The sequence below is a fragment of the Columba livia genome, chromosome 6 (assembly GCF_036013475.1).
Source record: "Columba livia isolate bColLiv1 breed racing homer chromosome 6, bColLiv1.pat.W.v2, whole genome shotgun sequence".
Classification (NCBI taxonomy): domain Eukaryota; kingdom Metazoa; phylum Chordata; class Aves; order Columbiformes; family Columbidae; genus Columba; species Columba livia.
Window position 1 is genome coordinate 31,925,374 of NC_088607.1, and position 21,565 is coordinate 31,946,938.

General features: G+C 40.1%; 1 protein-coding gene across 45 annotated transcripts in view; it reads right to left on the reverse strand.

The window, feature by feature from the left end:
- The window catches only part of ANK3 (ankyrin 3), a 357,522-nt gene that overhangs the window by 129,771 nt on the left and 206,186 nt on the right, over positions 1 to 21,565 (reverse strand). For 23 of the 45 annotated variants that reach the window (XM_065067822.1, XM_065067826.1, XM_065067825.1 and 20 more), the window contains 7 exons: positions 14,369 to 14,470; positions 13,795 to 13,893; positions 13,327 to 13,425; positions 7,646 to 7,744; positions 4,601 to 4,786; positions 4,019 to 4,042; positions 2,712 to 2,810 (listed from right to left, as the gene is read on the reverse strand). In XM_065067822.1, coding sequence (XP_064923894.1) covers positions 2,712 to 2,810; positions 4,019 to 4,042; positions 4,601 to 4,786; positions 7,646 to 7,744; positions 13,327 to 13,425; positions 13,795 to 13,893; positions 14,369 to 14,470 — 708 coding nt within the window. The remainder of the gene's footprint in view (positions 1 to 2,711; positions 2,811 to 4,018; positions 4,043 to 4,600; positions 4,787 to 7,645; positions 7,745 to 13,326; positions 13,426 to 13,794; positions 13,894 to 14,368; positions 14,471 to 21,565) is intronic. The other 22 variants (XM_065067824.1, XM_065067868.1, XM_065067844.1 and 19 more) reach the window with 1 other exon arrangement.

Here is a 21,565-nt window from a genome sequence, read left to right on the forward strand (position 1 = left end):
AATGTACTACAGAAAAATGATGAATAGACATAAAATGCCTGTTACTTCTGCAATGCGTACCCTGCCTATAATTGTGACAGGTTTATTGCTGAGCCTGAGCCCAAGAAGTCAAGCAATTTGGAGTGAGTATTTTTCCTTCATTATAATACGGAAAACATCCAGCCCAAGGAGGAGATCCTGTTTCACTTGGACTGAGGTTATGGAGGTTCTTGGAGCTTGCCTCCCTGTAAACGGGTAGAATCAGGAGCATCACAAGCTGATTTACTGAAATGATCTCCATGCATCCCACAGGGAACTTTCCATGTTGTGCCATCTTCCCTGCACTTACAGAGAAGAAAGCACAGACACAGAAGCGCTAATGCAGTTCAAAGAGGTGACATGAATTCGGTTGCTTGGCTGGAAGAATGCAAACCAAAAGCAGGTGCATTTCCAGCCCTCCCAACCTTGACAGTTGGCAAGTAAAGAGGCTGGCAGGCTGTGTAGCACCTGTAAGAGCCCCTGAAGCCATGACTATTTTTCTTAGATGCAGTGAAAGAGGGGAACAAGGGAGTATACCACAGCTGAGAGGCAGGCAGGTGCATACCGGCAGGGGTGAGGGGAGCAGCTGCTACTGCATTTCACCGGGGACACAACTTACTTACAGTACAGCATCCCTGCTCACCCCCTGCCCGCACACCAAGAGCCATCAGCAAGCTCACATCCTTCCCTGCCTTCATTGCTGGAACATCTTTCTTCTGTGAGGTCTCTCAGAAATGCACTGAAAACACAGCAGCTGCAGAGATGTCCTTTGCCACACATCTGCCCTCCTTTCTCTTACAGTGTTTCACCAGCTCCTCTTTTCCACCACACTTGCCATTCTTCTTAAGGCTTCAGGCTCTGCCTTCATCCTGCACATCCATTCACATTTTCTCCACCTTTCTCCACCTTCACTACACCAGTGGTGGGAGCAGGCATTTATCCTGGCATTATATGCTCCAAATATGAAGACATATTTGTCTTCATGTCGCTTGGTCCACACGAGCATCTTCTGCTCCTCTAATCCTCTTCTCTTGTTCGAATCTCATACCTGCCTAAATAGCTTAAACATAAATTGGGAAATAGAGCAGTAATGTTGATTTGTATTTATTTAACAAGAACAAAGGAAAAATGGTTCGTGGTTTGCAAAAGCACAAAGTGCATTTGCCACCCCCATCCTACAGTTCACTCCTCCTACTTCTGGAAGCTACAGTACATACAGTATGATTTTAGTTGGGTTACAGCCCTTCCATATATTTGCTCTGTGCTTATCTGAGATTGTCAACAACTCAAATAAGGGTCCTTCCTCCAGAGAGGAGACAGCACATTGTAGGTATTGTTTACAGATATTAAAACAACAGAAGGCAATGAGGTCACAGTGAGCAGGCTGTGCCCATGGGTCATTTTTAGTATCTGTTCTAGCAGTACCTCTACCTGTTTTGCAATTTGGATAATCAAGGATCAAGCAAGGGCTCTGTTACTTGGTGCTGATAATTGTACTTTATACTCAATTTGTACTGCTGCTTTGTTTGCCTGCATATTCACTGCTCTATCAGAATCTAACTCAGCTTCCTGTGAAGCACTTTCATTACCTGCAGTCTGATAAGCACCAAATAACAAAATTCAGCTCTATATTACAGTTATTTATGCTACGATTCCTTCTGTCACAGCTACTTTATCTAGATTTGCAACCACCATACAGCAGAGATGTGCTCTGCGGATGCCCCCACCCAGTTCTCGCAAGCACAAACAGGCCATTTGGGGCTCTGAGGCACAGTGCCAGCCCACTGCTCATTTGGGCTGATGTCATTGCATCCACGCTGCCCCGGCTGTCTCAGCAGTCTGTCCCTCTTTGACGTGACAACTCATGGAGGGAGAACCTGGAATTTCTAGATCTTGAAGAGGAAGGGAGAATGGCCTTACTACTTTGGATGTGCTCTTCATCAGTGCCCCTAATCCAGAACAGAGCTGCTGAAGCCTATTTATTATTTTATTAAAAGAGTCATAGACAGATGATGTTCAGTGGTACTCATACTAAATGCTGTTAATTACTAACATAGTAGCATTACTAATCCCTAATCTTGTTTCCAAGTGAGAAAGTGTTGACATAAGACCACGGACTCCATTCGTCTTCCTTGCTCCTGTGATTAGAGCCTATCAAATACTAAATGCCAAAGCTTATGCGAAATGCCGCCATGGCTTCTGCCATACAAGTCCCGTTATTGACTCATCTCTATTTCTATACCTCATTTCACTTTCTAACTCTCCAGTTTCTCAGATCTCCTTTACGTATCATTTGACGCTCACATATGCAGAGAAGGCACAGCTGCTTTATTTGCTGGTACACCTGCACTTCATGTTCATTGGAAATAACTGCATATTGAGGACAATTCATCAGGGACAGGACTCCTGCCATATGTTAAAGCTACAGGTGAAAGCATTCCTCTCACTGAATCCCAGCCTACCTTTTGTAACACTGGATCTATGAAAATAACAGCTCTTTTTGATTAAAACGGAAGTTTTCAAAGGAGAGGACTAGAGCTCAGCTTCAGTTCAGCAGCCCAGGGAAACCCCTTTACAGCGTGTGGTAACAGAAGAAGTCAGGCAAGAGCCATGTACCTTTCCACACCTTTGTGGAAAAAGTGTTTCAAAGTGATGGTTAAGCAAACTAAGTGTGACTAAGATTTCACACTTACCCTTGCAGTGAAGTCCACAGCAGCACCCCGATTTAACAGCAGTGTTGCTACATTGATATTTCCATAGTGAGCAGCTATGTGGAGGGGAGTGAACCCACTCTGGAAAAACAAAACAGAAACAAAACCAATAGATACTTATTTTTTTATATCTCATTGGTACTCAAAAATTTGTATCACATCACTGACAAAAGCTGGTAATAGGAGTCTGCTGCACGTCACCATTCCAATTTTGTACTAGTTTCCACTCATTGACTTTTATTTATAGACTCTCAGAGAGTCTAAATAAAATCATATTGCTATGCAGGAGGAAAAAAATTAACATAATTATTCTACAAGACCCAAAGTAGGATAACACTTTCCATTATTCCAGAAAAACAATAGCAAAACATTTGAGTATTAAAGCAATGACCTGTCTTTTATAAGAAATTAGTTTCTAATAACTAGAAATATCTAGTTGTTACCAGTATTATGTCAGTGTCACAAGTTAAATCTCTTAGAGATTCTTTGCAGGAGTTCAGATACAAGTCATTTAGTGATACTTGCTAACTGTTTTTTATAAATTCAAAGTAGATGCAAATGAAAACAACATCAAAGATTATTTTAAATTATTAATATGGATTTATTTTTTTTCAAGGGTTAGTACCATAAAGATCAGTCTCCCACTGTGGGCAATCACACTGGGTTACGTTCAGACGCCACGAGTTACCACCCTAATTAGAAGATGCCTTACTGATAAAATTACTTCAGGAACTTATTTTCATATTTAAGTAGTTTTATTTCCTTTTAAAATAATGCTAAAACATGCAGCAATTCCATCAGTCCTTACGGGAACTAGATGCATTTCTAAATTGTTAGCAAGCCATGCTAGCTGCCACTGCCTCGCTTTGGGAGTTTTGCAGATATAAAACCACTCTCAGATCATTCTATTTGCTGACACCATCAAGGTAAGTGTCATGCAGAAGCCTAAAATCAGACCTGGATGCACAACATGACAGGGTTGTCTGCAGCTCTTGACACATCTAATAAACATATGCTCCATGAGAATCCCTGAAATCTCCATCTTACATAATATGGCTCTTTTATGATGGCAGTTAGTTCCCAAGATGCTTACTCTTACTTTTAAACCCTAGTTTCAGCTGCAGAGAGCCCTGGTATCTAAACTACAGTCTTCTCTAGCACATGCTACTTCATTTCATCTAAAGCAGGTATCTATCCTATAAAAGGCGATGCAAAAAGGAGGAGGAAGAAATGATGCAGCAGCACTAAGTCATGAAGGAGTGATGATGCATATATATATTTATATATACCTCTGTTGTTCTATTCACCATCATCTAGGTTAACACATTTGGAAGCAAAGAGGGGGAAAAAATGAACGGTTAGTTCACCACTGGTGATATGGATGCAAAAAGCCTCATGATTGCTATGTGGCACGGCAGCTCAGATGACAGCACAATTGGCACACAAAGGAAGCTCGACTGAATGGAAGCTGAATGATCGAGTATTTTGAATGCTAATTGTTACATGTTTACCAAGTTCTTAAAGTAGCAATTGCATAAGCAACTAATCAAATTACTTAATTGCACAATACCTATCGCACACCATTGCAGGAGTGGCTTTCATCCCCAAGAAACTAATTCTAACAATATTTTGCTTATTATTTTCCGTTTGCAAAGTTTCTACAGGAGAAATTAACCCTGATTAAAACAAAAAGGGAATACGGGAGAAAGAGGCAAAGAAAGCAAATGAAACATTATTCTTCATTACACACTATAGGAGAAAGTTATGTGTAACTGCAGCAAAATACTTCACACTAAGGAAGACCTTCACTGGATGTAATACACGTGGTCAGAACTTTACATCACCAAACCTTGTTGCTTTTTACAACTAACCTTTGACTCCACATCAGCATTGTGGTCGTTCTGCAGGAGCAGAGCTGCTGCCTTTGTGTCATCCTTGCGAGCAGCGATATGAAGGGCAGGAAGACGGACTTTTCCCTTCGTATCATTTTCCAGCAGCAGTGAAACCACCTGGTCGTGACCTTGCTGCAAAGCTACTGCCAAAGGCGTGAAGCCATCCTGCAACATACAATGGGGACTCTCAACACATGTTCCAGGCTCCCCAGGCAATGGAAATAGGAAGGGAAGAGATCTCAGCATTAGTAACAGCACTGGCTCAAATTCAAACGTGAAGTGTAACACAGTACAAATTAAAAGTATTCTGCAATGTCACTGAAATTGGAGTAAAGTGCTGGTGAACTAGGTCCCAAATGCTCAAAACACCTTTCTGGCAGCCCAGACCTAAATATAAAATAATAAGACAAGCAAACAAAAATGACCAAGACTCAAAAAAAAAAAAAGGGTGAAATTAATCACAAATTAACAGTTACATAAATATGTGCATAACAGACTGTATAACTATGTAAAAAAGATATAAATAGCTGAAATCCTAAAACTACAATTGTTAATGATCTCCAGAGCAAGTTATCATCCAGGCCCCTCCCCCCGCTACAGATTATGTTTTTTAAGAGAAAGAAAACAACCAACCAGCCAACTACAACAAAAAAACCACTTCAACTCTGTCCTCTGATCTATTTTATATGTGGATTTAAAATCTAATAATATTTGAGTAGAAATACCACATTCTCCCAATATACCAGTTATTTTACTACAACTTCCATTTATGAAAATGTATATAGGTGTGATGGACAATCCTCTTACAAACAGAAGTTATTTCCTTTCAGACTAGCAAATAGTCCAAGTAGTACAGACTAAGAAACCTGAAGAACTGAACATTCTTGTTTAACAGATTTTAGAGTGGATTCTCCAAATGTGTGAAAAGTACAGTTTGAGATTTTTTTAAATAATTTTTTATGCATTCATATAAAACTAAGGAATGAAAGAGTTGCCACTTAGATTCTGCTTCTGCCCAAACATTGAAATATCATTCCAGTCCAGGAACACATTCAGTTTTGCACAAGATAATACCCATACATCACTCAAAAAAATCACAAATGAAAATTACTCTACATGGACTATTTATTACATTTTACTCTCAACAGATATCTCCAAAGCTTATATTACCAAATTTCATTGCAGTTTAGTAGATAAACACCTTCTTTCACTTTTCAACTACTTCTGTCATGGTGAAACTGTATAAGTGGGATATAGAAGTGCAGCAATGACATAGTACGAGAATCTACATTATTCTGTGTCAAAAGTGCAGAGTTCAAGTGTTAACTTTTGAAAATAAAAGTAATGTTTTCTAATAAGGAATTGCTCTCTCTGGCTTACCAAAGAGTATTTTGCAAGAGAAACAGAAGGAGTTCTGAAAAAGAGCATTTTTTCACCGTGGTGTCAGCACTATATTTAGTAACTTCGCTTTAAAACATAAGGCAAAACCAAACTCAAAAAAAACTAACCAGAAAAAAAAGTAGGTCCACTTTTTTATTTAGATTAAAACATCTTTGTTAAAGAGTTTTATTTTGAATATTTAGCTAAGTGGCAATCAGTTAATAACAGAGGCTTTTGCACTCAGAAAGATAAAGATAAATCAGATTGGTATTAAAACTTGGACTGAGAGAAGATTAAAACGTGCCCATAAACAAGTATGGTAATAAAGGTAACATTGTTTTGTAGTCTGGTATCTCCAATGGAATTCTCCATGGATAAAATTAGATTGCACCTTATTATCGAGTTGGAGAAGAGCTCAACCTGCACTGACATCCAATGCTCAAAGGAAAAACAATACCAGAGAAAAATAACCAAGTACCCATGCACAATTTTTTAAAATTCTAGTTTCAGAAAGTCATACAGTGGCAAGCGGATTTTTGAATGCCTGAATCTACCGTAAATCTCTGGGGGTCCTGTGACTTCTTTGTTTCCAAGTTTTTACACAGAAATAAAAATTAATGTTCTGAAAACTGCGGTTTTCAGATTTTGAAAACATATTGTTAATCCATTAGTGATTAATTTTTTACAGGGCTGAATTCAGAAGAGGCCATACACACATCATTATACAGTGATACTATGAGGTATAGTGATGCAATAAAATAATTTTGCATTTCATATTTTGCAAGAAGTAGGACTTTTTCAAATAACCATTATTTCCTTCATGGATTCAGTTCAGATAGAGCAACCATAATTTAATAAATATTAGAGAGAGCACTTATTGAAATACTTTTTTGGTATTTTATTGTAGCAAAATCTTGAAATTAGGCCAAATGAAAATTCATCAGATTAAAAACCTATCTCAATGCAGTACATTTACTACTATTAATATATCTGCTGTTTCTTTTTCCTTCCAGGTTGCCTTATTTGAGTTAGAATTAAGTTTTAAAGCAAGAAATCAAAAGTGTTCTTCTAGAAAGCTTAGAGAACACCTTCAAGGATGGACCTCACATCTTTCTGTCGGCTTGAAATTGTCACTGCAGGACCAGATGGGATAACGAGGTGCTGCAGAGAGGGTATCAACAGGGCAATAAATGCAGTTCAGAAAATGCTCCAAGCATTATGTGAGCCTGGGTTTCCCCTGATACCCCAGGGCTGTCTCCAAAGCGCACATAAACAGTGTTCTTTCTTTATGGTTGCCCTCAACATTATTCACTATTTTTAATGAGCACAGAGAACTTCCGTATTATGCACACAGCTCCCTGTTTGAGCACTTAACCTAAAAGATTACTAGTTCTGACTAAGAACATATTTATTTTTAGAACTCTTTCTAGTTAAAGTAATTTTTTTAATTTTAGAAATGGCAAGAGCAAGAGATGGTTTAAATTACTGAAAAGCCAATAGCTCAGTATTCATTAGCACACTCTTTGGAGAGATAACTTTATATTGGCCTTTAATTTTGTATTTAGTAGACTAATGTAAGTTGGCAAGAATCACTGCTGAAGCACATTTTACTTTGTTCATAAAGTGTGAAATGAAAACTTTTACCTCTGTGGCAAGGCTTTGACTGGCACCATTGTCAAGAAGAAACTTAACAACCTCCAGGTGGTTTTCTTGGGCTGCCATATACAGTGGAGTGAAACCATTCTGAAATAGGAAAGCAAGAGTGTAAACACTTTACAAACATCTCATACATACCTCAGATCTGCCAAACCCTGGTAGATCTGGAGGAAATCGAATAAACTGTGCGCACACACATCAGTTAATGGTGTGATCTCCCTTGATTTAAATGAAGATAGGAGGATAAGAGAAGGGTAATATTTAAAAGGACACAGAAGAATCTTTTGGCAGATACAGATACAGTTCTCACAGCTAATCAAGACTCTTTTCTTTTACCTCTGTTGTGAAGTCAAACTACAAAACATTCTGGACAGACCTTTGGTAAAGATGATTTATCATTCCCGAAAAATGCAGCCACAGCCGTGGAAATGCAAAATGGGACAGACAAGTAAAATGCACGTCTGTAGCGAAAGCAAGAGCAGTGGCTCTTCAGAATGCTTTCCAATTTTTTCTCTACTTTCCATTAGCTTTGACTTCTCCTTCGCTTGTGCTGGCTACTTATGCCTTCTGTCTCCTCAAAGAGCTGCCTTCTGAGCATGGCCTGCCTGCGGTCACTGAGCTACTTCAGATTTCAGCCACCAGGAGATCTGAAGATCATTGTTTCCCAGCAGTTTGAGACTGAAGTTTATCAGTGTTTCCGACCACATTAGAGCATTTCTCTAATTATACTATTCAATCAATGCAATACAAGTATTAAAGTATTAACTCATTCTTTGGCAAATGCTTTCCTTCTGCAGTCAATGTTTTTGCCTTTGCATTAACTGTATACAGGTCATAGCCTTTCAGGATTTGAATTTTTGGGGACTAACATTAAGACAATGTATTTTTCTCTATTGTTCTACAAACATTTGTGAAATTCACAGCTTTGACTTCACTCACAAAACCAAAACAGTGAAAAGAAGTAATGAAACCTGTCCTAGGTTCAATATACCTCTACAGGAATTTATAAAAGTTGCTGATTTACAGCTGAAATTGCTTGGCTTTCATATAGCACAGCATGTCCCTCAGTCCAACAGAATTGTGAACTGGTGATAAATACATTTTATGTTAATAACTTAAAATATCCATATAGTATTGACTGAGCAGTTTGATACTGCTGAAGCAACCAAAGCAGCATCAGCAATAAGAGCAATCCCTTTCTCTTCTGCTCTATCATGATAAACGTTTTTACCCTTCATACTCTAGCACTACACTTTGCCAGACATACTGCTGCTAGATTTTGCTAGATTCCTTTCTTTCTCATCCTAGCGTGGCTGATGATGCCAAGAGGTCACTGAGGTTTCAGTGGGCTGTGTTAGGACGCTGTCTTTCCTCTCACTACCTCACACCATTGGGATTTCTGTGAACCTCTGATTTCTCTAAAGAAAACTTCGCACAGAATCAGCTGCAATAGGGCCAGCAGACTCCCTCAACAGCTGCTCCCCGAGATCCCCCCAGACCTCCCACACTACCACACACCACTTCTGGTAATTACTCCAGGGAATGGGGAGGACAAGGAAGAAAGAAAACACAAAATAAGATAGAAGGTAAAGCCTAGTTAAAAGTAATATGTAAACCAGAACATTTCACCTGGCTTAAATAACAGAAAAGTTCAGGAAGTGCTTCCATCTGAGTGGGTTTGGCTGAGACAGCACCAGCACTCTCAAGCTGGCAATGCGGCCAGGGCAGGCGTTTGGGCAGGGTGGGAGGAGCAGGGGCAGCAGCTCAGCAATTCGACTACAACAGTTACAAATGACACTGACCTAGATTTTGCCAGAAACAAACGGAGCCGAACAGAGGTGAGCTCAGAGTTGGGCCATATATTTGCATCAAAAAAGGTTAACATTCTGGGCTCTGGAGAGGCAAAGGAAACCTGTAGCCTGAGAACTACAGCAGTGAAATTTTGGCTGAGTTATAGTAGCCACGGTGAAAACAGCTGAGAGACATTTGACTGTCCCAGCAACGGGGTAGAGCTGCGTGGCACACGTCCAGCACAGAGTATGCAGGAGGGCACAGGTGACCCGGGGCCAAACGTGCAGGAGAGACAAACAGAAGAAAGAGCAGTAGGAGAGGAAAAGGCGTGAACTGATGTTTGATCCAAGAGGAACTTGACCATCAATGAGACACCAACCAGCTGTGAAGCCACATGTTTACAGGGCTTGCACAGGCTATAGGGGCTGGGGCTGTTCCAGCGTGTTGATAATTTGGTCTCTATTCAGGAAAATGAGGCTACAAGCTCAAAGCAGGCGCTGAAGTCCTACTGGAGCCACAGCCTGAAGTTACCTGTGTTTCAGTGCACTCTCCAGAACCAAGGCCTAACGATTTAGTTACTGTGTAGTTAAAATTCTGCTTAATGAAAAACAGAGAAGCCAGAAAGAACTTGCTAAGGTTCCTAATACGTTACATTACAATTTATTATTGTATAGTGAACAGCAGAGTCTGGCATTTTTCCCTATCATTTCATGGCATACTCAATATCTAACTCAATATCTATTTAGTAACTCAGCTGGAAACAAAGTTGTTTTTTTTTTAATTTTTGTTTCAAACATTTGCATTTAGAAAGAAAGCAGGAGATACTTCCTAATTATTAGTTTCAGAAAAAAATTAATAGGCAAAAATTCTCATAACCAAGTATTACTAGAATCTGGAGACAGCGTAGAACCTTTTCTCCTATGTTAAATCACTGTAGGGTATTCACAATGTGTTTCCCTCCATATTTTGCTTTTTCTTCTGTCTTTAAAAAGGGGTAAAAACTGCCAGAGAGCCACAAGCCTAAGGAAAGCATTTTGTCTTCAATATAATAAATAGCCCTTAAAAGAAGTACAAAATCAGACTCAGTAAAAATTCACCTTCTTTTTTTTAATTATTTTTTTAATGACAGGAAGACTCGATTAAGAAGGCCTTACAACCCTAACCCTGCTGCTGTCAGAGCAGAGCTGTTACCTCCAAGAGAAAAGGAGATAAAGCCGAACTCACAGAAAACAAGGTCAGCAGCAAAACAAAGCCAAACATACAAACATCTTTGGGTGTTCTCTTTGTGGGAATGCTAAATTCAGCAGAACTTTATTCTAAGCTTTAGGAAGGCTCAAGTGATGGTCAGTACCACAGAAAAAGCTGGTCCAGGGGCAGTTTGGTAACAGGGAGCTCCAGGGACATCCCCATAAAGACTAATCCCAACTGGAACATCTCATTGCCAGGTATTGGTGGGGAATGGCAATATACATGTCTCTCAAGCAAACATACAGGCATCTATAAGGGGGGCAGGGAGGGGGGTGGAAATCTTTAATTCCCCTATGTTAGCAAAATAAGGCTAACAGGTGGCAAAACCTTAGAGTGTATGGCCAATGCAGTTACATAAGATGTTTACAACCTCATTTTTAGTTTTAGGGATGAATACACAAGCTCTCAAAAACAACCAGTAAAGATTCTTTCAAAGTTACTTTAATTTCTTTAATGAGAAAACCACTGTAAATATTCTGCTTTGTTTTACTTCTTAACAGTCATTGAAGATTGTACTTAAAACTATTTTTTGCTATTGTTGTTGTTCTCTTTGAATTCTAATTATATGGTGCCTGGAACCAAATATTGCAGTATTGAGCTAGTATGAAAGAATAAGAAAAGAGAACTGAGTAGCCCATTTTCTTTGTCTGGGTGAAAGAAACATGAAATACAGATCACAAGTAACTAACATTCTTGAAACAGATTCAATTAAACTGTTCATATTATTTGAGAGATCATTTAAAAAAAAAGTTTATTTAAAATGTACATATTTAAATTTCCCTTTTTAAAAAACATTTTCTACCATGCCCACATCTTTACAACACAGAAGAATGGCATCACTGGGCCAGATGAACAGACCATCTCTTAATGTGATCCCTGTGTCTGACACTGCCTGCCAGCCCCTGAGCAGGGAGAACGGGGTTGGAGTGCAGTGCAGGGACACCTCCCATGGTACAGCCACCCTCCTTGCAACAACCTGTGCTTTATGCATTTTTTTTTGAGCCTGAGTTTTCCTCTGTTTCATTTTGCTGCTTTGCTCTTAACACCAGCATAATTTTTTCTTATTTCACATTTTCTATAATTGACCTAAATATTCATCCAAAGGACTTGACCCAACTTAAAAGCTCTGTGTATGTTTGCAGTACCTCCTTGTACAAGCAAAGGGGATGAGCTCGATTAAGCCAGAGACACTGAATTGTGTGAAACAGGATCCTTTTCATCTGAACAAGTTCTCTCGCTCTTCTGTTCTGTCAGTCTCTCTTCTGACTCTGTAACAATTAGCAGCTCATAGGACACTGGAGGGCAGATCTAAGGCTGAAGGGTAAATGCTTTTCTGTGCTGCCTGTTACACAACCCCTCCCAATGTCCTGCAGACACCCTTGGAGGTACCTCTGCTTTCTTCACCTCAAGGGGTGTGCATCTGCGTGGCTTCTGGACAACTTAAACCAGAGATGTTATTTCTATACTTTCTCTATTGATGAATGAGGAGGGGCAACTCAAAGTTAAGCTCAACTTATGTTTGCCATCTCATGTGGGAAAAGACATGAACACAACCTGGCATTTCACTGTGCTGTCATGGCTATCGGGGAAGACTTGATCTGCCCACTCCGACCACCTGGGAAGGGGTAGAGCAGAAGGGGGAGACCTGGAAACATTTAATGTATTACAGAATCACAGAATCGACTGGGTTGGAAAAGACCTCAGAGATCATCAAGTCCAACCCTTGGTCCAACTCTAGTCCGTTTACTAGATCATGGCACTAAGTGCCATGTCCAATCTCAGTTTAAAAACCTCTAGGGACGGTGAGTCCACCACCTCCCTGGGCAGCCATTCCAATGCCTGACCACTCTCTCTGTAAAGAATTTCTTTCTAATATCCAGCCTAAATTTCTCCTGGCAGAGTTTAAGCCCATGCCCCCTTGTCCTATTGCTAACTGCCTGGGAGAAGAGACCAATCCCCACCTGGCTATAACTTCCCTTCAGGTAGTTATAGAGAGTGATGAGGTCACCTCTAAGCCTCCTCTTCTCTAGACTAAACAACCCCAGCTCCCTCAGCCTCTCCCCATAGGTCGTATGTTCAAGTCCATTCACCAGTCGTGTTGCTCTTCTCTGGACCCGCTCCAGCACTTCAATGTCTTTCCTGAGCTGAGGGGCCCAGAACCGAACACAATACTCCAGGTGTGGCCTCACCAATGCAGAGTACAGGGGAAGGATCACTGCCCTTGTCCTGCTGACCACGCTATTTTTGATACAGGACAGGATACCGTTGGCCTTCTTGGCCACATGGGCACACTGATGGCTCATGTTGAGCTTAGTTGTATGTTGAGTTACAAAGTGAGTATGAACTCAGCACTACACTCACTAAAATTCCCGCTTCACTAATAAAATGGTAGCTCTGTTTAAACTTTGTCCTTGCACCTGCTGTCAGTTACCAATGTGAGTGGAACAACCAAAAAAGGAATGCAGGATGACATTCTTCTTACTGACTCTACCATACCCTGTTTTCAAGAACCAGCATTAATACAAGAAGATCTACCAAACGTATTTACCAATATTGCAGTTTATAAGGGGAAAAGGATTTTAATGTCAGCAAAGTTTTTGATAGTACCAAATGGAAAAATATTACTTTACCTGAGACTGTGCATTGACATTGGCCCGATTCGTAACCAATACTTTGACTACTTCTGCTTGTCCAGCGAGGGAGGCTATGTGCAATGCTGTGTTTCCTTTCTGAAACGAGCAATGGTAATTTTTGAAGAGTACAAAACTTGAGCTTGAATACATGACAATACTATCAAGAACATGTTTCACTTTAAAACATAGTATTTCTTGTCATAATATACTCTGAGTACTTTTAATAAGTTATTCTAAAAGACAGAAACCAAGACAGAAATCTACAATTTGTTCAGTAAATTGCATCCCTACTAACCTGTGACATTTACTGTAATCTAGATGGCTTCAATTAAACAATTATTGAGACCACTTCACCAGCAGAAAAAGGGCAACTACTGCTGCAGTAATGTCTGTAATCAGTTGACTGACACTTTGTGCCCGTGCCATCCGTGTGAACAAGAGAACAATTAGATAGGCCTGACTAACCTTTGTTGCTGCATCAACACTGGCACCTCGCTGTATCAGTTCAGCGACAACTTCTACGTGCCCTTCTTTGGAAGCGAGATGGAGAGCATTCAACCCATTCTGATTTTTAAAAGGGGGGAAAAAAAAAAGAAAAGCAATGGAAAAAGATTGGCAAAGGTTTTCCAGCATAGCAAACAACATATCAGGAGACAAATTATTATATCCCAGTGAGAGGACTGCTTCCAAAAACTATTCTTACATAAATTTTACAAGAACTATTTTACAAGGAAACAGTATTAATTAAGTCAGGATATACTAGCTCTGGGGCCCCAAGTTCTGTGTGCTGTCCCATGAGCTGATGTAATACAAATGGAATGAAAGATAACATTAAATAGCACAACATTCTCTAAGTAGAAGTGAAATTATGTTTTGGTAAGGGGTAAAAATAAAAGTTTTGATTGGATAAAATAAGTAAATATGGTTCATCAAAAACCACTTAAGTTATCACTAACATGAAGTGTAAATATAAAGACAGATTTGAGAAACAGTGAGAAAAGTATCCCTCCAGCAAATTTGATAAAAATATTTTATCAACCTGATTTGAAATGTTGATGTCCACTCCATTTTTTAAGTAGTCGAGAGCCTTTTCCAAGTTGCCAGCTCGAGCAGCTCTCAGGTAACTTGCATTTGTGTCAGACTACAAGAAAAAAAGGAAAGTCCCATTAGAAATTATAGCACAGTATAAAAATATATTCTCTTGGCAAACAAGTTACTAATGATATAAAATATTGTACATACATTTAACTACACACAAAGTATCCCAAACTGCCTTATCAAATATGGGTCAAATCCTGCCCTCCTTGCTTATGCAGAGTTCCTCTAGTGTAAATAGGCTATCTGTCTGACTGGGGAGCACAAGAATTGACTTTATGTACAAACATGAATTATGTAGCACTGTCTAACATGCAAGGCTAGTAGCCAGAGACACATCTGGTACCCAGCATGGAAGATAACCGTGGTAAGGCTCAGGATGACTCCATGGAAACCACTCTGCCCTTTCCAAATGTGCCACACCACCTTTATGTCCAGGCTGAACAGACCGGACCAGCACAAATTTATAAACACCCGGCACTGAAGTACTGGACTACCTGAATGAAAAAACATAGTTCTACGAATTAAAGCACTTTACAGTCTAATGTCTGATTACATTTTGTTTTATTTTCTCCATCCTCTCTCATTTATGGCAGATTTTATTCACAATATCTGTCCACAGTCAGTGAAGCAGCCAGAATTCCCTGGGTACGGTGTCATTATCTCAACTGCATTTTACTTTTTTTTTCAGATCTTGTTTTAGAGATAGCCGTGCAAATTTGCTGTATGATGACTTCAGCTTGAACATGAGGATGGCAGAAAGGATGGTTAAGTCGTGAAAGAGATCACTGAAAGTAATTCCCATCCCCAGAGGGTTTTAACAACAAGTTATGCAAATATCCACCAAGGACGGTTTAGATAATGCTGATCCTGCCTTAGAGCAAGTGGAATGAACTGAGTTAGCTTTCAAGAGGTACAAATTGTATAAACTTTGATCTTATCTGTGCTTACCCTGGCACCTTGGGCAGTCAACACATTGTTTTGTGCCCTCTTCTCCACTGGTATAACAGGAACTGTCTGGGTTTTTTTTCCCTCAGCATCATTTCATCATAGGCTTACATCTCTACAACTTTAAGTACCCTATGATCCTTTGAGGTAGTAAAAGAGTGCAAAAATTAAAAGCAGTAACTGCTGAAAGAATTCAAAAACATCCTGGCACCAAAGCTCGGTTGCTTATTCAGTGCTCAAATGATTTTTTTTTTCATTGCCCATTTTCTAGATTTCCTACAGACTTTTCTCCTGTCAATGCAGCCACCACAAACGGGATGTTCTGTTCAAGCCCATCTGAAATCACCTTCATGTGCAAGATGAAGTGATCTTGGGCATAATGCCAGCAAAATGGTAAGTGGGTATAAAGTCTGCTTTCCTCTTCGTACAAGCTCTACAAGCTACAAGACTATTTATTAGTACTTTCAATACTAGAATCTCTCTCTTCCAAGGAGAGAATCATTACTTATAGACTCTTCATTTTTTCCCAAGTTTTACAGACATGGTGTTCCACTTTGCAACAGTAAGTTATTAGTTTACCACCTTCCTGGCTCTTAATCATTATTTTCCAAGCATACCATGCTGATCATTATGAGTCAACTTCTGTGATGTACTTCCCACAAAATATCTCCCAAGTACCAATGTTTAATTGGCTCTATCTATAGTTTGCTGCTACAAACTATATGGTCAGAACTGTAAAGACTATGGGCAAAAACAGCTGCCTTGAAAGGTGCAGTAAAACAGTTTCACATTTGGAAGATCATCTGAACTGTGCAATGCAGATTATTACAGGAGACAGGTCATATTCCCAGCGCTTAGCAACGGCAGCCACTGGGGTAAAAAACAGGTCAGCATTTTATCAGCATTACCAAAGGTATGAGGGAGGACTTAATAGACTGGGAGCCTTTTTTTGTCCCAGAGTAATGGCATGTCTGTTTGGCACAGTCAGCAGGTGGATGATAATTAACATCAGTGTTTACAGCTGCTGCTGGGTGGGGAAGGGATGCACCAGAGCAGCTTACTATGGAAAATCAGCTCCCGCCAGTCACATTAATGCATGCAGGACAAGAAGTGCTGCTCATACTCAGAAACATTTAAACCTTTTGAACTGCTCAAACAAAATGGAGGTGGCTGTCAGTCAGCAGGCAGGAGGAGTGATAAATAGCTGATATTCACATTAATAGCTAACGGCTCTTTCACTGTAGAGGAAGAGCAATGCCAATGTCTTTTAAGGACTTCTCTTGGAAGCACTTGCTTGCTCAGGGGAGGAAGGACAAAGGTTAGGTCACACTTCCAGCCTGGGGATGTATAGAAGTGTTTCAAACCAAGCTAGCTCAGGTGCCGCTAAGCTATGCACAAATCCTGAAATCCCTCCAGCAAAAAGCAGGGCCTCCTTTGCAAGTCACCACTCAAAACTTACTCCTTTTGCTCAAACTGTCCAGAAGCACCACCGACACCAGCAGCCAGGCTGGAACCTGAGCGGTGGGGCTGGGGAGCCCTGGGCACAGCGCCCTGGGCTCAGATAGGCTCCCAGCACAAAGGGCACTGCACAGAAGCACCAGCACTGACACGTGCTGGCACTACAACCACAACTGGGAAGCACCCAGAGAAGCTGCCATTTAACAGCATGCCAGGGACAGCACAAACTCTCCCACACTTCAGCTGATCTGAGTTGGCACTTCCAGTTTCCACCTTACTGGTTTCCAGTTACTTGAATGTGAAGTGAGCTAGTTTGTGAAACTTTGAGCTGCCTTAGTAGTCAGGGTGAAGCACATCACTGTGCACCAAGAAATGGGGGAAAACCTTTTTATCTGACCTGGGCTAAAACTCCCCAGCCCTCAGACCAGATTAACTCAGCTGAGGCTGCTTAACTCACCCTTTCTGGGTCACGAGACACAGAAATTTTGAGATTTGCACAGAGGGATAACAGACTGAGGTTGTACCAGTATGCAAAAAGTTCAGCAAGGCTTCTGGGATTCTCTCCATCCATTACAGTCTCTGCCATGGGCAGAAACAAGCAGCAATAATTAGAGAGAACATACAGCCAGCATCTTTGGAAACCAAAATCAATTCCAGCCTCTCTAAAAGCAGCATTACTTTCTCTGTGACCAAAGCATTACACCAGATGTGCTCAGATAGAGAACAGTTTCAAACTTCTTTTACCTTTTAAAATGTCTCAAATACCCTTGGTTTTGAGATATTCCACTTCCAAAACCCAGAAGAACCAATAAATGCTATCCAAATTTCCCAAAAACTAAGCATAGGGATGAGTCAAAATTGATCAAAAACATCAAACCAAAATTTTCACATTTCTGAACCTAAAGTTTTCTCAACTTTACATTTCTATTTTAAACCTAAATTTTTTATTTTTTTTTTTTTAAAGATACCAGAGTAGAGCAGAAAAATGTCATTTCCAATTGGCACTGTTCTGTTTAAAACAAAGCCTCTTTGAGACCCTCATAGAGCTTGTAATTGCCTCTGTATTGAAGAGACAGGAGTAACATCAGAGCCTAGGCTCAAATCACTGAAGGACTCAAAAATCAAACAAGCGTAACAATAATGTTAATAATTATATATATATATATGAATTGTCATCATGCCTGGAAGCCCGTGTCAAAGACTGATCAAGAACCTATTATATAAAACGCATTAAAAACACAGGAGGGGACAAACAGATTTTAGGTTACCAACCATCACTCAGGTCACCTGCACAGATAAGCGGTCCCTCTGTGGGGAACTATTCTTGATGTACCCAGTTCCACCTTCCTCACTAGCTGGCATCCGAAAGACAAACCCCACACAGCCAGCATGGCTACAGGACATTCCATTAACAGACTTAATAAGCATTTTCTCCAATACTAATTATTTAAACCTCAATATTCCTGAGAGAGGCATAGTCTGTACTAGTCATGTATTCTGATATGGGGTTTTTTTGTAATCAACCCCAACATAAAGAGGAAAATTGGCTTTTGATTCTCCACTGTCTTGACAAATATCAAGAGAACAGCAGACATAGGACATACATCAAAGCACCCAGAATCTTCAATGTTCTTGCAGTCAGCCACGAGGCTTGTGTGTTTGCACAGGAACCCAGTTGTCAGCCTGTATCCCCAAAGCCTTTCCCTGCTCCCTCTTGTGCTCCCTGAAGATGCTAACTTTTCAATCTCTACACCCAGACTCAAATTAAAAATCAAAATTCTAACAAGAATTTTAATTCTTGGAGATACAGACCTCAGACCCTGTGCACAGCATTTAATTATAGAATGGCTATTTAGACAATATTTAATAAACAGTGAATTTATGAGTACTGATGGATGCATAATACCAGGCTTTTTATTCATAGATTGCACAACTTCTCCCCCCTCCCCTGTACTTTCTTGGAAGAAAGAGGAACTATTTCTAGTTCTAAGAAATGCGTAAAAGCAGATGATTGGCTAATGAATGCAGTCTTTATGCGATGTGTATTCCTTTTCAATTTTTGTATTTTCCTTTAATGTACTAAGCTGTAAAAATCCAATTCTGTAATGTACAGCAGGCTGATGAGCTTGCAGACTCTGGGCTGCCCGCAGCTCTCAACAGGTTTTTCAGTCTGGAGCTTGTTTCAACAGCCTTCATCCCAGAGACGTCTCTGGAAAGGACTGAGGCTGAATAAACCTAAATTTCCCAACCCTTGTTTACCCTAGAAGTTGTCAAGTCATGCCGCACAATGGACAGCAGAGCCCTGTGATGTGCAGGTTAAGACCTGAGAACTGTTTCCCCATTTTGAGGAAAAGCTATGCGAGTCAAAAACATTTCTGTTACAGGAAAAACTAATTCCTAAGTCACTTGGATATTATCTTAAGCCTCCATTTTAAAAAAAGAAATTTGTGATGCTGACTCATGCTAGCAAATACATCTTCCCAACCTTTTTTTTTCCAAGAGCTCCCAGCAAAGTAAGAGACTATTTAACACAAGGACAGACAAAAAATGTTAGAAAATTTGCACTGACTGTCAACATGGGGTCTGGTCTTTTCTACGGAATAGAGAGAGTCCTCTCAGAAAATGGAGAGTACGTTTTATTTAATGAACCCTCAAAAGTGCAAAGGCATTATTTTCAACGAGCACAGGTCCCCTCCCATACTGATGGCATTTTTATTACGCTCATCTCTCTTTCCTTTGTGTTCTGCTTACAGTGGCTTCTTTTTCAGATTAAAAATCCAGTCTTTTTTCACATTGGGAGCAGCGTTTTGTTTTTCACTCCATCTTTAACAGTAGCTGTTGTGAAGGGAAACCCCCAGCAGGTTCCCATTGTGCCGTAGTAGGATGCATTCTGGCTTGAGTCCCAACAAAAAGATGCTAACCATGCCTAACATTTGTTGTGGGGGGAGGCAATTACCTCATTTGAAGGGATGAACTTACATTACTTCCATTTGGAAATGTACTCAACAAAACTAGTCTTGCAGCAGCATGAGGTGATCCGAGGAAACAGATGATAACATTTTTGTTTATTTTGATGTGGGTGGGCTTACAGCAAGTGCTGGCATTTTTTTTGCAGTAAGGCTCAAATCTGATGGGCACTGAGCACTACACTGGAAACTGGAGGTCCTTGACATTTCTTACATTTTGCTCCTATGTTAATTTAGAACTTTCTTGCAAGCAAATGTGTTACAGTTACTTGGAAGGAATGTAATTTTATTTCAAATAAACAATCTTGGCCAGTTAACAGCAATGTGTGAATGATGTGAAATAAACCAGACATATCATTTTCCTGGGGAGGCTCTTCATCCATCCTCCAGGTGTCTGTATCCTTTTTATCTCCCTACTACCTCATAATCAAATCTGTATTAAAAAAGACTCATTTGTATCTCCTTTATCAGAAAGCGGGCTGGCTGCACCAAAAGAGAAGGTGATGATCCTCTTTGTGCAAACAATTACGGCTGTACTCATGCTTTACATACCATACTACCATACGTGTTTCCTTCCGATAAGAATGTGACAGCCTGGGGCCAACTGCTATCTGAAGTTCTGCTGTTAATTATCCTTTAGAGAGATGCTTTTGGGATCACAGCCCTCAACACAACCACAGGGCGACAGGAAAAGCTCCATTCCTACTGCATGACAATTCAAAGGAAACATCTTTCGGCTACTCTGAATATTATATTATTGATCAAAACCCAAGCAAATCCTTCTAATTGTTTGCCCTGCCATGCAACTTAATAATCAACTTTGATCATATTTTGTATATTCACAATGTTGCCGTAGCTGGCCCGATTCCGGCTATGTGACTATGATACGTTTTCCATCAGTTAAAAACTACACTGGCTACAGGCTGCGTGAAACCCCTCTTCTTGGTCACCCCAGTGAAGACTAAAATACCTCATACTTCTGGAAAAAGTTGTATATGAATCTATAATCAACTGTATTTGCAACAACTGAGGCTCTATCCCTGTACAGCAGTCAGTCTTAACATGCTTGTAAAGAAAATATTTCCTGAAAACCACGCATTTAAGCAGTTCAAAATAGTGTGGAAAATGCATTTTAGATTCAGCTCCTTCTTTCTAGAAATCCTTAACCAAACCAGGAAAACATCCAAGCAAACAAATAAGCCTCTGTCCTTACTAGGCCACGAGACAAGGTAAGTCTCTGACATGCAGGTTTAGTATAAACCATTTTCAAGACCACTTGCAGCACTCTACCTGTTAGAGTCTGTCTTGGCAAAATGCTGAATCTGTGGCTCGCTATTAGCATTGAAAATGAACTACCTGTATTGAGTGGAAGATGGCTGAAAAGGACCCAGACCCTGAGATGTTAGGGCTGGTATGTACAAAAACATTCACAGCTTCTAGTACCAGAGGTGCTTATCACTGCCTTTAACAGCATCACGAGGTCTAGAGCAAGTTGTTTGCTTGCAATGACAAACATCTCTTGTGAAGCTATGATGCAGCTTTCCTACTGTATAAGTTAGACCTTATGCACACAGTCTTTTTCAGTAGACCATAAATCTAGTCAGTCCTGTGGTTTATGATGCAACTTATCCAGCCCTGGGTGTCTTTAAATGCCTGAACAGCTGCTTCCTAAGAAAGTTCCAGCACAAGATAGAAATGAAAGTTAGCTGTCGTTATTCTAATTTTCTACAAGGAGCAAAAGGGTTTGTGATTTCCAGGGCACAGTAGAC